Here is a 14,997-nt window from a genome sequence, read left to right as displayed (position 1 = left end):
GGAGGTAAAAAGTGACAAGACTGGAGGGGCGCTTCCTGCAGCTCTCCTGAGTGGCTGTGATGCAGGAGGGTCACTGCGGTGCACCCCCAGCCTCCTCTCTTGGGCTACTTTTCAGGTACTTGCAGGCATAGTGCCTAGTCCATCCAGCAGGGTTATCTCCCCGTTTTTCTAATGAGGCCTCTGAGTGGCAGAGGAGAAAAAGCCCAGGGTCATGCAGGGTGAGCTGGACAGAGCTAGAAGGAGGGTGCCTTCCCTTGCCACTGGTCCTTCTTGGGTGGCCCTCTCTAATGGTCAGCCATCCTGTGAAACAAGCCACTTTCATGTGTGAGTAGTACAGGTAATGCCTATTGCTAGTACAAATTGTTGCCTTTGGGGAAATCGTGCCACACTCTTAGTAGCTGAAAGGAATCTCGTGTGGCTGTGAACAGGGTTTTGGGGTAGAACAGACCCTCCTGAATCTGAGCTCTGCCACTTACCCCTTTGTGACCTGGCGAGTTGCTCAGATTCTTGGTCCCAGTTCTTCATCTGTGCAAGGACAACATTGCCTGCCTCCTGGTCTTTGGGAGCACAGGGCCTACACAGCAAGGCCTAGTGCAGCTCATGAGCCCAGTCATCCTGGAGGTAAAGTATGTAGTGTGAAAGATAAATTAATTAGAAAAAAATCAACCCGTCTTTTCCTGGTAATCATTTTTTTTGTTTTCCTTGGATGCTTTTGTGATTCACACCCACATACAGCCGCCAGCCCTTTGAGGTCAGTCTAGCCTGAGTAAGTACCAGGTTTTCCAGTCGACTCTCCCTGTAATTCTCAGGAGTCTCTTGACAGGAAACAATCTGATAGTCTCCAAGCATTGCTCTTTTATGATTGGTCATGAATCTACATTGTATTATTTTAATTAGGCAGCAAAAGATTATGTCAAGCACTCTCTCAGGCCTGCCTGATAGTGGCTGTCAGTGGTTGCTGAAAACATTTGTTATGTTTATTGCCAGGGCCCGATGCCTCAGTAAGGGATGGCTTTTAGGAGCTACTTCTCTCCTTGTCTCTTGCAGAGCCTTGAGAGTATTTCTGTAAAAGGCTGACTCCTGATCCCAAATGAGGCAATTTCATCTATTCATTTCAGGGCTCCTTTTCAGCATATAATCTTTGACTCTTTGATCTGAGTGTTTGATAACGAGCGACACAATATCTATAAACCTGGAGACTGTTTCTGTCAGCTTTCCTCCCCCCACTGTGGTGATAAGGAACCCAAAACGAGTTTGCTCAGGCAGCCCCACATGATGCGTTTATGGGAGTCACGTATCAGCAGGGAAGTATGTGTAACTGAGATTATGTGAAAGGTGTGTAGAAATGTGTGGCCTTATGTTTGAAAAAAGATGATAATGTATTTAAGAAAAAAGTTTTAATTCTCTCTATTTATATCTTGTGTGCCTTACAAACGAAACAAATTTTCCATGTTTTGGACTTGCAGAATGAGTAATATCAGAATTTGGGGTTCATTCACCTGGAATGATAGGTACAACTGTTGTATTAATGTTTATACTATTTGTTTCTTTTTGCTGCTGTTACCAAGAGTGTTGGTCATGTAAGATTTGCAAAATTTCCCGTTTTTTTCCTTGCTCAGTTCAGTTCAATAAGATGCATGGAATATGTTCAGTATGTGTGTGCACTCAAGGGCTGGGGGTTCCAAGCAAGACATGGTCCCCTCCTGTGGGCAGCCAGTGACAGCCGTTGTCTTGTGAGCTGGTAGTTCCAATGCTGTAGAGTCAGGGCACAGACTGAAACATGTGGGCAGTGTGTAGTGAGGGCATACGGAAGGTCTGGCTCTCATCCCAGTTACCAGAGGTGTTATTCATCTTGACTTTTGAGTTAAGGTGAAGAATGGCCAGATGCTGAGAGGCAGTGTATCCCAGGCATGGAAAATGTTAGCAGAGGCTTAAGGGTCTGAGATTGCAAAGGCGAGGCAGAAAGTTCTGAGAACTCAAGGAGTTCTGTTTTACAGAGCCTAAATACAGAGGGGACAGGCATAGGAGGAAGTCAGAAAGAAGGGTGGGGTAGGGAGAATTAGTTCTGATTCTGGAGGGGCTTCTGTGCTGTGCTCTGGAATTTCAACTTTGTTCTGCAGTTGGGGTCATTGGTGGATTATATAGGAGGGACTACTGGATGGTTTATGCTATATATCATCTGGACAAAGGATGGGGCATCAAGATGGGTGGATGGATGGGTGGATGATTGATGGATGATGGATGGATGGATGGATGGATGGATGACGGATGGATGGATAGATGGGAGGGTTTCATGAAGGCAGGGAAGCCAGTTTAGGGGATTTTGCAGTTGTCCAGGAAAGAAATGAGTAGGACCTAAACCAGTATGGAGGTATTAGAAACAGAGAGAAATAGACAGACCTGAGAAATGTTGAGGAGATGAAATCAGGTGCTAAAAAAATGAGGTGAGTGACAGGGCTATTAATATGCTGACGAAGGCCACCAGGTATGTGACTTAGGTGACGAGATGGGTGATAGACTGGGAAGGCTGGGGGTGGAGCCTGTCTGATGAAGAAGGTAATGAGTCCAGCTTAGGACATTTGGTCCAGCTAAGTGGCTAGTCCAGCAGACAGTTGGATACTCAAATCTCAGATTCAGGGAAGAGACCAGAGTAGAAGGTGCAGATTCTGACATCAAAAGCCTGTAGGGGACAGTTATATGCAAGAATTCTTGTAGAACGAGAATAGGAGTGTGGGCTGGAACACTGTGGAACATCAATAGTGTGTAAAAAGGTGGTTGATGGGAGGACACTCAGAATGAATAGTCAGAGAGGCCCAGAGAGGCAGTAGTCTTGTGGATTCAAAGGAGCAGAAGGTTTCCAAAGCATGGACTATCAGCAGATTGAATGTAGTCATCCAGTAAAATAAGGACTGAAATCTGCCATGGGCTTGGCATCACAGAGTTCATTCGTTACCTTGGTGAGACCAGACTTTAAGGTGAGTTGATGGAAAGAGAGGGGAGGTGACAGTAGAGCTGTAGAGAGCTCTTTCACCCAGCTTGTCTGAGAGGGAAAGGTATGAGAAATCTCCAGAAGGAGCCAGTGGCTATGGTTCTGCTGCCCTCAGGAGGCTTTCACCATTAGAAACTGCTTGTTAAACAGTTAACTGCTGCAAGAAGTAGGTCATGTTTATGTTGATTGCACATGTTTGTAGTATTGCAAGTTGAGGTTTTATTTACGCTAATCGGGCAAAAAGTGTAACGTGCCCCACGTATCCATTAATTTATTTTAACGCGTGGGCCTGTTCACCCCATTAGTGAATGTTTAAATGTTTAAACATTAATCTTAAGAGAGCAATGTTTTACATTTCTTTAGTTTTCTTTCTAGCATTTTCTCAAAAGGTCTTTTACCCTCCTATCAGAGTTAGGAGTTCTACATCCCCAATCTTGTTGCCTTCTGAATGCCATCCTGCAGATTCATCTACTCTCAGGATCACTTTGGAGCTCCTTAGTGAGGTGCTCCAGGCCCTTGCTGTTCTGGGCCAGCATCCTCTCTAGGTGAGTTCTGACTTTCTGCAGACCTCGCACTCTGACTTTCGGAAGGAAGATCCAGCTCCTTCCTGACACCCTGTGATCTAGTCCTCTGTGCCCTCGCTAGTGATCACCCTCTCCCTCGGTGCCATTCTCTTTAGGCAGTCAGGCACATCCTTCCTCTCTCTTTAGGAGCCTGCTCGAGTCATTGCTCATGGGCCTCCCCAGGTGGGGCTGGCTGCTCCTGTCCCTCCATGGCGAGCTCCTTTCTTCTCCCACCTGTTGAAGACAGAGCATGCTGCGTTGTGTCTGTGCACTTTTTGCCATTCCCCTTGGAGATTCTCGACTCCTGTGTGGCAAGGGACATCTTTTTATACCTGGCTCCATGTGCGGCACCTCATTCTCATGCTGGGGCTACTATCCTGGCGACACTCATCTTGTCCTCTGCTTCTTTCCAGGGAAGCAGTTTAAGTGCACAGTGTGTGACTACACAGCGGCCCAGAAGCCACAGCTGCTGCGGCACATGGAGCAGCATGTCTCCTTCAAGGTAAGAGGACTTGGGCAGTGGAGGCAGATGTTCAGGCTGAAAATGCATTGCTTTTTAAAATGAAGATGCAGAGAGCATCTTTTTGTTACTTTTTAGTATTTTCCTCACTTTCAGGCCCCCCTTAACTGTTACACGTGGAGTCTGAGGCATAGTTCAGTTTATCTGGAACTCTCTTTTTCCAGAAGTATAGCATTTTCTGTACTTTAGAAACCAAGTCAAGCAACAGTGTGTAAGAGGATGCAGGCAGAGGGAAAGGCATGCCCTTACCATAACAGAACTGGAATGATTTAGAGGAAAGAGTGCAGGCCTTAGGGACACGTATTTTTGCTTTTAGGTTCTGGATTACCTCAGGTGAATCACCTGATAAGCCAGGTGTGGTGAAACCCACCTACCAGGCTGTTGTAAGAGCTGGAGATAGAGCTCAGAAGTGCCCACCTCAGTACCTGGTGGGTAGTGGGGCTTGGGAGATGGTGGCTGTCTGTATTCTTTAAAACCTGTAATTGGTGTTTCTTTAACATAGGTGGGAATATTCACTTAGCCACTGCTTGTGGCGCAATTATTGACAACAAGAACTGTGGTCCAGTTATTTGTTTAATGAAAAATTCTGCCCAGCACTTGGAGCAACTTGACACTTAAAATTGATGCTCCTGATGCTGCTGATACATACACATGAAAATGGAATCTTCAAGATTTGCAAACATGTTGCTCTAAGATATTTTTTGAAATTGCCACTAAATCCCAGAGAATCGTAGAATGCGGAAGGGACTATGGGTCAGCACACCACAGCTTGCATTTACTGAACATCTGTTATGTGTTGTCACTGTGCCAGGAACTTCATGTTCATGAACTCTGGTCTTCTCCACTGTAGATATTATCACCTCTCTTTGACAAATGAAGAACCTGAACCTCAGAGAAGTCAACTGATCACCTATTAATCTTTTCTGCAATGCCCATATCCACAGATTTCAGTGGCCTTTATAATATTGAATAACCCATGTTCACCACTTCTGAGGTGATGAGGACCTTCCCCACCGGCAAGCTTATCTTATGCTCAGAGCAGCCTGTGACAGATGAATTCTCATGGTTTCTCCTCTTGTAGTTGAAGCTACCTGGCTGAGAGGAGTTAAGGGCTATGCTTTCAATGTCCAGGGAGTGAAGGAGCCAGAACTTGGACTTCATCCTCTCACTCCTAGTCCTTCACTTTTCTCACTGCATTTCCTCAGTTACTTGTGAGCAGAAAGGGAAAAACTGGAAAAAACTAAGGATGTTGCCACCTGTTGCTTATGTAGATGTAGCTGCTTTTAACATCTATACGGCACATGAGTCTCTTAGGTAGACTCATATGTCACCTGGTGTCATGTAGTGTCTGAATCACGAAGGATCTTCAGTGTCATGCACATTTTGTACATAATTAAAATTAAGAGCTTCGTTTGCCATTTCACGGTGCATAGATGTGTTTTCTTTGGCATAGTCTAGATTTTCTTTGATTACCATGCTAGAGAACTGAGAGCTAAGGCAGCTTTTACTTTATAAACGAGAAACATAGACCCAGTGAGCATTATTATTTTCTTAGCTATTTCAGAATTGGTATTAGACTTTGTATTTATCCCTTGGTGGTGCTCAGTGTGAAACATTTTCCTTTCCTAACAAGACACAGCTGAAATAGTCTTTCAGCCCTGAAATCCTCATTGTTTTCTAAGATGTGGACTATTTGGTTTAGGTGCAGAGGAAATAGATTTGGGGATAGTTTTAGTCAGGGGATCATTCACATATGTATGTGAGGTCTTCAGAAAGTTCATGGAAAGATTCAAACTATCTTTCAGTTTAATTTCTTCATAAGCTTTTTGAAGTACACTTATAGTTATTAACTTCTTCCTGACATCACACAGTTGGTGTCCAACGCTGGGCCTCAGGAGCTGCTGCGCTGAGCTGGACCTTGGGTCATGGCTGGTTTCTCTTGGGCTTCCTGTGGATTTAGGTGTCCTTCCTACTGACTGGTACCATAGCTGGGAATGAGATTCAGGCCTGAGTGAGACACTAAATCCAACCTTGGTTTCTCTCTTCCTACAAGTTAGGGTACTCTTCTAATGCAGGTTAGTTTAGGTAGTGTTTCTTATATAATTGGGACCGACAAAGCAAAATGGAGTCATTTCATGTCAACAGTAGTAGTTATTCTTTCCCTATTTTCTCCCCCTCCCACCCCCATAATAGTTTGCTATTGCTGCTATAACAAATTACTACCAATTTAGTGGCTTAAAACAACACAAATTTATCTTACAGTTCTGTAGTTTAGAATCCGACACGGGTCTCACTAAGATCAAGTCAAGGTGTTGGCAGGCTGTGCTTCTTTTTGAGGATCTGGGAGAAAATGTACTTCCTTGCCTTTTCTGGCTTGTAGAGGCCACTGTATTCCTTGGCTTATGGCCCCTTCTTCCTTCGTCAAAGCCAGCAGCACAGCATCTCTCATCAGCTTTCCTTCTCTTATGCTCCTCTTCTGCCTGCTCTTCCACTTTTAAGGGCCCTTGTGATTACATTGGACCCACTCAGATAACCCAGGATTATATCTTTATCTTAAGGTGAGTTATCTTGCCAGATGAAACCAATTTGCTTTTCTAGATCTAAATCTATAATTTAGAATAGATAATTTGTGTCACGGATACTGTAATAAGGGAAAATTTCTGTATTGCATTTTAAAATTACATATTCATATGTTTATTTTATTTTATTTATTTTTTTCATATGTTTATTTTAAAAAGAAAATTAACATGTGATCATTCAATAAGATTTGGAAAATGCTTGTTGATTCCTTTCCTCATAGAATTTTGTGATGTCTTATTTTTTAGAAACGGTCGATGTCATACTGTAAATGCAAATTTTTTTGAGGGCAATCAGAACATCAGCTTTACCATTGAGAAAGCTGTGTTGGCTTAGATGAGTGGCCAGATGGTTTGCTGAGTTAGACAGAGAACTCTCCCAGTCAGAGGCAGGGCTCTGACTTTTATAAATGACAATTATAAATGATGCCTTTTTCATTAGCATTTCATAGGCATTTTCCCATTTGATGAAAATATATTTTTAAACAGCTTTTAATGGCTGCTTGAGGATGAGTATCTTAGTTTAATTAGCCATTCCTCTCCTAATTGGATAGTTTGGTTGTTCTGAGTTTTTGCCGCCATAAGTAACCCTTCAATGGACATCTTCATGCTAAAAGCATGTTCATGTCATTCTCAGATCTGAAGGGCTTTTAAACACTGGGTGAAGCCCATTAAACCACTAAGAATTCACAAATAGTGAAGGTGTTATAAGCACGTCTTTCAGCTGCAATTAAAATGCATTCCCTAGGGTAAAACTTACACTTTCAACTTTAAAGTGGTATCAGAGAAGATACTTGGACAGGGTGAACTGCTGCTGAGCTAGGAGTCTTTAAACAAAATAGGCTTGTTTCTTTTGTCTAGCTGTTCAACTCTTTGCTTTCTTGCAAATAAGTATGTCCATACATCATTATCTAAGGCAGTGTGATCCAAAGACAGGAATCGCCTTGTGGAGTTCTCTCTTTCTATTAGGCTCACACAGACTCATAACTCTGTTGATAGAAATGTTTTCAGTGACAGGGCTAGTTGATTCAGGGGTAGCCTCCTTGCAGATGAATCAAAAGTGACTTTATTACAAATAAAGTTTTATCTTTTCATTTAAAGGGGACATTCATTTGAAGAGGACACTTCTTTTTGCTTCCCTTATATAGGCATACCTTAGAGATATTGTGGGTTTGATTCTAGACCACTGCAATAATGCTAATATGACAATAAATTGAGTTGCACAAATTTTTTGGTTTCCCAGCGCATGTAAAAGTAATGTTTACACTATGCTGTAGTCTAAGTGTGCTAAAGCATTATATCTAAAAAACCAATGTATATTCCTTAATTTAAAAATACTTTGTTGTAATCTTTTTGCTGGTGGAGGGTCTTGCCTCCATGTAGATGGCTGCTGACTGATCAGGTCGTGGTTTCTGAAGGCTGGGGTGGCTGTGGCAATTTCTTAAAATAAGACAACGGTGAAGTTTGCCACAGTGATTTATTTTCCCTTTCCTGAAAGAGTTCTCTGTAGCAGACAATACTGTGTGATAGTATTTTATCCACAGTTGAACTTCTTTCAAAACTGGAGTCAATCCTCTCAAACCCCGCTCCTGCTTTATCAAGTAAGTTTATGTAATATTCTAAATCTTTTGTTGTTATTTCAACAATGTTCACAGAATCTTTACCAGGAGTAGATTCCATCTGAAGGAACCATTTTCTTTGCTCATTCATAAGAAGCAACTCCTCATCTGTTAAAGTTTTATCATGAGATTTCAGCAATTCAGTCACATCTTCAGGCTCCACTTCTAATTATAGTTCTCTCGCTTTCCACCACATCTGCAGTTCCTTTCTCTGCTGAAGTCTTGAACCCTTCAAAGTCATCAACGAGGGCTGGGATCAACTTTTTCCAAACTCTTGTTAGTGTTGATATTTTGACCTCCTCCCAAGAATCACAAATGTTCTTAATGGCATCTAGAATGGTGAATCCTTTCCAGACGGTTATCAATTTACTTTTCCCAGATCTATCAGAAGAATTAGTATCTATAACAACTATAGTTTTACAAAATATATTTTTTTAAAAATAAGACTTGAAAGTTAAAATTACTTCTTGATCCATGGACTGCAGAATGGGTGTTGTATTATTAGCAGGCACGAAAACAGTGTTAATCTCCTTGTACATCTCCATCAGAGCTCTTGGGTGATGAGGTACACTGTCAATGAGCAGTAATATTTGAGAGGATTCTTTTTTTCTGAGCAATAGGTCTCAACAGTGGGCTTAAAATACTCAGTAAACCATGCTGTAAACAGATGTGCTGTCATCTAGGCTTTGTTTCATTTACAGAGCACTGCCAGAGTAGATTTAGCTAGTTCTTAAGGGCCCTAGGATTTTCAGAATGGTAAATGAGCACTGGCTTTAACTGAAAGTGATCAGATGTATTAGCCCTTAACAAGAGAGTCAGCCTGTCCTTTGAAGCTTTGAAGCCAGGCATTGACTTCTCCTCTCTAGCTGTAAAAGTCCTAGATGGCATCTTCTTCCAATATAAGGCTGTTTCATCTACATTAAAAATCTATTGTTTAATGTACAGCTGGATCTTCTGGATAACTTGCTGCACCTTCTACATCAGCACTTGCTGCTTCACCTTGTACTTTTATGTTTTGGAGCTGGCTTCTTTAAGCCCCATGAACAAATCTCTGCTAGCTTCCAACTCTTCTTCTGCAGCTTCCTCATCTCTCAAACTTTGTAGGACTGAAGAGATTAGGGCTTTGCTCTGGATTAGGCTTTGGCTTAAGGGAATGTTGTGGCTGGTTCACCTTTTATCCAGACAACTAACGCTTATCTATATCATCAATAAGGCTGTATAAATCATAATATTCTAGGTCCGAGAGTTAGTTATATGTTCACCTTACTGGGATATGGGTTATAATTACTGATTCTGAAAAAAGGTAGTTGTGCTGTTTTCCTCCTATCCTGAGAGACTTTTAGGGTGGGATGGGTGGTGCTAATGAGAGAGAGAAACAAGGAGAAGGAGAGAGGAATAGGTGAATGCCAGAGGAAAGTGACATTGGGGCTTGCATCACAAACCCATCGAAAAATGGTTCTTCAGACCTACCATTTTGGCTGATTTTGGGTCACTCTGCCTCCCTTTCTAGATTGCTTGCTAGCTTGATTGATTGGCTTATTCATTCTAGGAAACTATGCTAGATTTCTCTTAGCATACTTGTTAGATATCAAAGCTTGAGAATAGTATTTTAAGATAGTAGTTTTCAAAATCCAAAAAAAAAAAAAATTATTGATTGAACAGCTGGAAAAATTTTTGTTTTCATATGATGTTGGCTTTTTATACTTGTCTATACTTGAGTAACTTTCACTTACATATAAACACAGAGTACTTTGCACTTTTTCTAGAAATAAAACTACTATTTTATAGCAGAGTAGTATTCCATTGTGTAGATATACCACAGTTTCCTTATCCACTCATCTGATGATGGATATTTGGACTGGTTCCAACTCTTGGCTATTGTAAATAGTGCTGCAATAAACATGGGAGTACAGGTGTATTAGTCCGTTTTGTGTTGTTTATAACAAAATACATGGAACTAGGTTATTAGAAAGAAAATTGAAGTTTATTGCTTACAGTTTCTAAGGCTGGGAAGTCCAAAGTCCATCTGGTGGTGGCAATGGTGACCCAGGGATCTCACATTGCAAGATGGTGGAAGCAGAGAGAGTAGAGAGAGTGAGAAAGACATACTCTCCTCTTCTTTTAAAACCCTCAGAACCATGCCCTTGACCACCATTTTTAATCCATTCACTATGGCATGGTCCTACAATCCAATCACCTATTTAAGGTTCCACCTTTCAGTTACCATAATAACATTTCCCACCCTCTTAAGAGTCACAGTGGAGGCTAAGATTCTAATACATAAACTTGGAGAACACAATTCAAGCTTCAGTGAATTTTGGGGGGACATAATTCAATCCACTACAATAAGTATTCCTTTGACATGATGATTTCCATTCCTTTGGGTATATTCAAAGCAGAGGAATAGCTGGGTCATATGGTAGATCTATCTGTAATTGTTTGAGGAACCTCCATACCATTTTCCATAAAGGCTGCACCATTTTGCAGTCCCACCAACAGTGTAGGAGAGTTCCTTTTTCTCCACAACCTTGTCAGCACTTATCATTCTCAGTCTTTTGATATTAGCCATCCTTACTGGAGTGAGATGGTATCTCAAAGTGGTTTTGGTTTGCATTTCCCAAATGCTGAGTGAGGTTGAGCATTTTTTTATGTGTCTGTTGGCCATTCGTATATCAGACTTTTCTTGTTTTTGATGACTGCTGTAGATTGAAGGTCCCCCCAAAACTCATAGAAGCTTGATCCTCATAACAGTGTCAAGAGGGTGGGAAATTAGACTGTGACAGTGCTGAAAGGTGGGGATTTTAAGAGGTGATTGGACTGTGATGATTCTACCCTTGTGAGTGGAGTAATGGGTTAATGATTTAGTGGTTGCTGTGAGAGTGGCACTCGTGGCTTTATAAAGAGAGCAAGTGAGCATGTTAAAGAGCTCCTGCCATTCTCACCATGTGATTCCCTGGTCTCTATGGGACTTTAGAGAGTTCCCACCCAGAAGAAGGTCCTCTCCAGATATGTCCCCTAGATTGTGGACATCCCAGCATCCAAAACTATAAGAAATAAATTTCATTTTTTTAATACATTACCCAGTTTCAGGTATTCTGTTGTAAACTCCTCTATGTAGTATTATTATTTTATGCTTTAAGCAGTCATTCACAGCTAGATGGGAAAAATAGTTTCTAGTAGTCTATAGTAGTGTGAAGCATTTATAATTAGTAATTTATTGTATGTTCTCAAATGGCTAGAAGAGAGGAGCTCAAATGCTCTCATCACAAAGATAATTTTTATGATGAATATGCTAATTACCCTGATTTGATCATCGTACATTTTATACATATATTGAAATATCACCCTGTACCCCATAAATATGTATAATCAGTATGTAGCAATTAAAATGTAAAATAAAAATGTAAAAACATAGGGCCGAGCCCGTGGCGCACTCGGGAGACTGCGGCGCTGGGAGCGCGGCGACGCTCCCGCCACGGGTTCAGATCCTATATAGGAATGGCCGGTGCGCTCACTAGCTGGGTGCCGGTCACGAAAAAAAGACAAAAAAAAAAAAAAAAAAAAAATGTAAAAACATAAAATTGACAGAAACATATTTTTTTGTCTTAAAATTTGAAAAAATTGGGCCGGCCTGTAGCTCACTTGTGAGAGTGTGGTGCTGATAACACCAAGGCCATGGGTTTGGATCCCTATATAGGGATGACCAGTTAGATCACTTGGGAGAGCGTGGTGCTGACGACACCAAGTCAAGGATTAAGATCTCCTTACTGGTCATCTTTAAAAATAAAATAAAATAAAATAAAAAATTAAAATTTGAAATATTTGATTAAAATTTTTAAAAAATTTAGAAAGGGTAAATATGCATTTATTTACATATTTAACCTTTTTAATTTTCTTCACTTTTTTTCCATGAAGGCCTGGGCTTCTGTCTGATATATTTTCTTTTAGCTTGCAGAACTTTTAGCATTTCTTATATGCTGGTTTGCTGGAGTTGAATTCTCTCAGTTTTTGTCTGTTTGAAAATGTCTTTACATCCTCTTCACTTTTGAAAAATATTTTTTGGACAGTTTTTTTATTGAAACATAATTGAGTATATATATTTGGGGGGTACAGATTTGAATATCAATACCTGTGTACAATATCTGGTGATCAAATAAGGATAATTAGTATACTCATGTTTATAAACCATAATCAATCTTTGAGACCCTTAACCAGTTTCTTGCTAATCCCTCTCCCACTCTCTCTTTCCCACCTCTAATAACCACAGTTCTTTTCTCTTTTTTTTGAAAACTCAATGTATTATTATGATTGTTATTTCTTTCTTTCTGATTTATTTATTTGCTCCCATGTATGAATGAGGTTGTACGGTATTTCTCTTTCTGCACCTGGCTTATTTTGAAGAATATTTTGATGGCTATGGATTTCTAGGGGGATATGACTCTAAAGATGTTGTTTCATTATTTTTTGTCCTTCATTGTTTCTAATCCTTATTGTTGTTCCCCTGCATTTAATGGACGTTTTTCCTCTGGCTTGTTTTAAGATTTTTTCCCTCTTTTTTGGTTTTCAGCATATTAATGTCATTATGTCTAGGTGTGATTTTCTTTGTGTTTACTTTACTTGGGTTTGCTGAGCTTTTGGATCTGTGGGTCAATATCTTTCATTCTCAGACATTATCTCTTTAAACATTCCATCTGCTTCATTTGCTCTGTTCTTTCCTTCTAGGACAATAATACCACATATATTAAACTGTTGATGATATCTCACATTATTCAGATGGTCTCTCTTGGTCTCTCTAATTCTTATTTCTTTGTGTGCTTCAGTTTGTATGATATCTATTGGCCTTTCTTCAAGTTCACTTGTCCTTTCTTTAGATATATCAAATTTGCTATTAAGATCATCAAATAAATTATTCATTTTTGATAGTTAAAAATATTTCTAGTATTTGTATTTAGTTCTTTTTTATAGTTTGTATTTCTCTGCTAAATTTTATCATCTGTTCACACGTTTTCCACCTTTTCTACTTGAGCCTTTAACATACTTATCATAGTTATCTTAATGTTTTTGTCTAACAGTTTCAACATGTGGGCCATCTATGCATCAGTGTCTATTGAGCTGTTTTTCTTGATTTGAGGTCACATCTTCTTGCTTCTTTGCATGGTTCATAATTTTTAATTGAACACCAGATATTATGTGTGAAAAAACAGTAGAGACTGAGGTAAATAATATTTGGCCTTGGGAAAGTAAATGTTTTTAGTGTGGGGGATTGTGCAGGAAAGGGTTAACATAACAGGCCTGAGTGCTGTCCTTTGAAAGGCCTGCTTACAAACTTGGCCGTTGTCTGGCCTCTGGGCACTTGGACTGCAGGAGAGTTCTCAGCATCCTAACTGATAAGAGGAGCTTACTCTGTCTAAACTATTCGTACTAACAATGTGATTTATGTAGAATACCTTCCTTCCTTCTGGGAGTCTGGAATTTGGGTACATGCTAGGCAGAGGAGGCCTATGTGATCAGCCCATAAAATCCCTGAATACTTGAGCCTCCTGTGAGCTTCTCTGGTTGGCAACATTTCACACAGCTTGTTGCTGGGGAATTAAGTGTTTTCTGTGACTCCACTGGGAGAGGTCCCTTGAAAGCTTATGCCTGGTTTCCCCTTGACTCACCCCATGTGATTCTTCCCTTCACTGATTTTGCTTTGTTTTCTTTTGCTGTAATAAATTAAAACCATGAGTATGACTATATGCTGAGTCCTGTGAGTTCTCTCAGTGAGTCATTGAACCTGAATGAGGTCTTGGGGACCCAACGCAGAATGAATAAATCTGACCTGTAGTCAAGCTTGGTCTGGGCACTGCACAGCTTTAGAGCTGATTCTCCACTGTCTTCAGATGTTCTGAGAACAAGATGAGGACTTTCCTTTTAGCAAAGCTGAGCATCTGAGCACCAGTGAGTCTCCAGAAAGCACCTTGTGTCTTTCAGCTCAGCCCTGGCTTTCTGAATCATACGGGTTCTCTATCCACTTTACCAGCAGCCAGCTTGTTGGGTTGCTGGGTTGCTGAGGAGTTCGTTTCTCTCCAGCCCTGCCCCTGGCTTTCTGCTCCTTGGGAGTCCCTCTCCCTTTTCCTGCCCCGCCCAGCCTTTGGAGAGTCTGTGGTGCACTTGGTGAAGGCCTCGTGTGCTTTGTAAGGGTGGTAGTGGATTTTCTCTCCCCTCTCCCTCCCTGGCCCCCAGCCGCCTGCCCCCTTGTTCTTTATGAAGTTCTCCTTTTCTCAGAGAAGAGGCTAATAGATTGCTATGCCAGGGATGAAAGCAGCCACCAGTTTCTTTTCTTCTAGGCAGAACTTGTCCCTTTCTGGAATTAGTTCACTTAGGTTTTGTGTCCTCAGCAGTCTGATGGATTTTATAAAAATGATCTGTCATGTTGTTAGTGTGGAGCAGTGGTCCCTTGTGTTTTTCTGCATTCTAACTGGAAGCAGAAATACTCTACCTCTGTGATGCTGACAGCACCTACCACAGTACCTGCACACAGTTGGTGCCCATTAAATGTTCATGTCGACCTCTCCCCTACCTACTCTGGACACACAAAGAAATTTCAGCTGGAAGGAGCAAGGAGAGCAACTGAGGCCGCAGACGGCTGCTGTCACGAGTAATCTCGGTTGTTGCAAAGACACCAGAAGAGAGTACTTTGCCAGCTCTTGTGCGAGGATCTTGTCCACACAGTATTACCCACGGCAGG

The 14,997-nt window shown here is 41.1% G+C and overlaps 1 protein-coding gene across 4 annotated transcripts in view; it reads left to right on the top strand.

Annotated features, from left to right (window-relative positions):
* ZFAT (zinc finger and AT-hook domain containing) overlaps window positions 1-14,997 on the top strand; it is a 202,908-nt gene that overhangs the window by 117,035 nt on the left and 70,876 nt on the right. For all 4 annotated transcript variants that reach the window (XM_063079198.1, XM_063079196.1, XM_063079195.1 and 1 more), the window contains one exon: window positions 3,966-4,054. In XM_063079198.1, the coding sequence (XP_062935268.1) occupies window positions 3,966-4,054 (89 nt within the window). The remainder of the gene's footprint in view (window positions 1-3,965; window positions 4,055-14,997) is intronic.

The sequence above is a fragment of the Cynocephalus volans genome, chromosome 15 (genome assembly GCF_027409185.1).
Source record: "Cynocephalus volans isolate mCynVol1 chromosome 15, mCynVol1.pri, whole genome shotgun sequence".
Classification (NCBI taxonomy): domain Eukaryota; kingdom Metazoa; phylum Chordata; class Mammalia; order Dermoptera; family Cynocephalidae; genus Cynocephalus; species Cynocephalus volans.
This window is presented reverse-complemented; position numbering and strand designations above follow the sequence as displayed.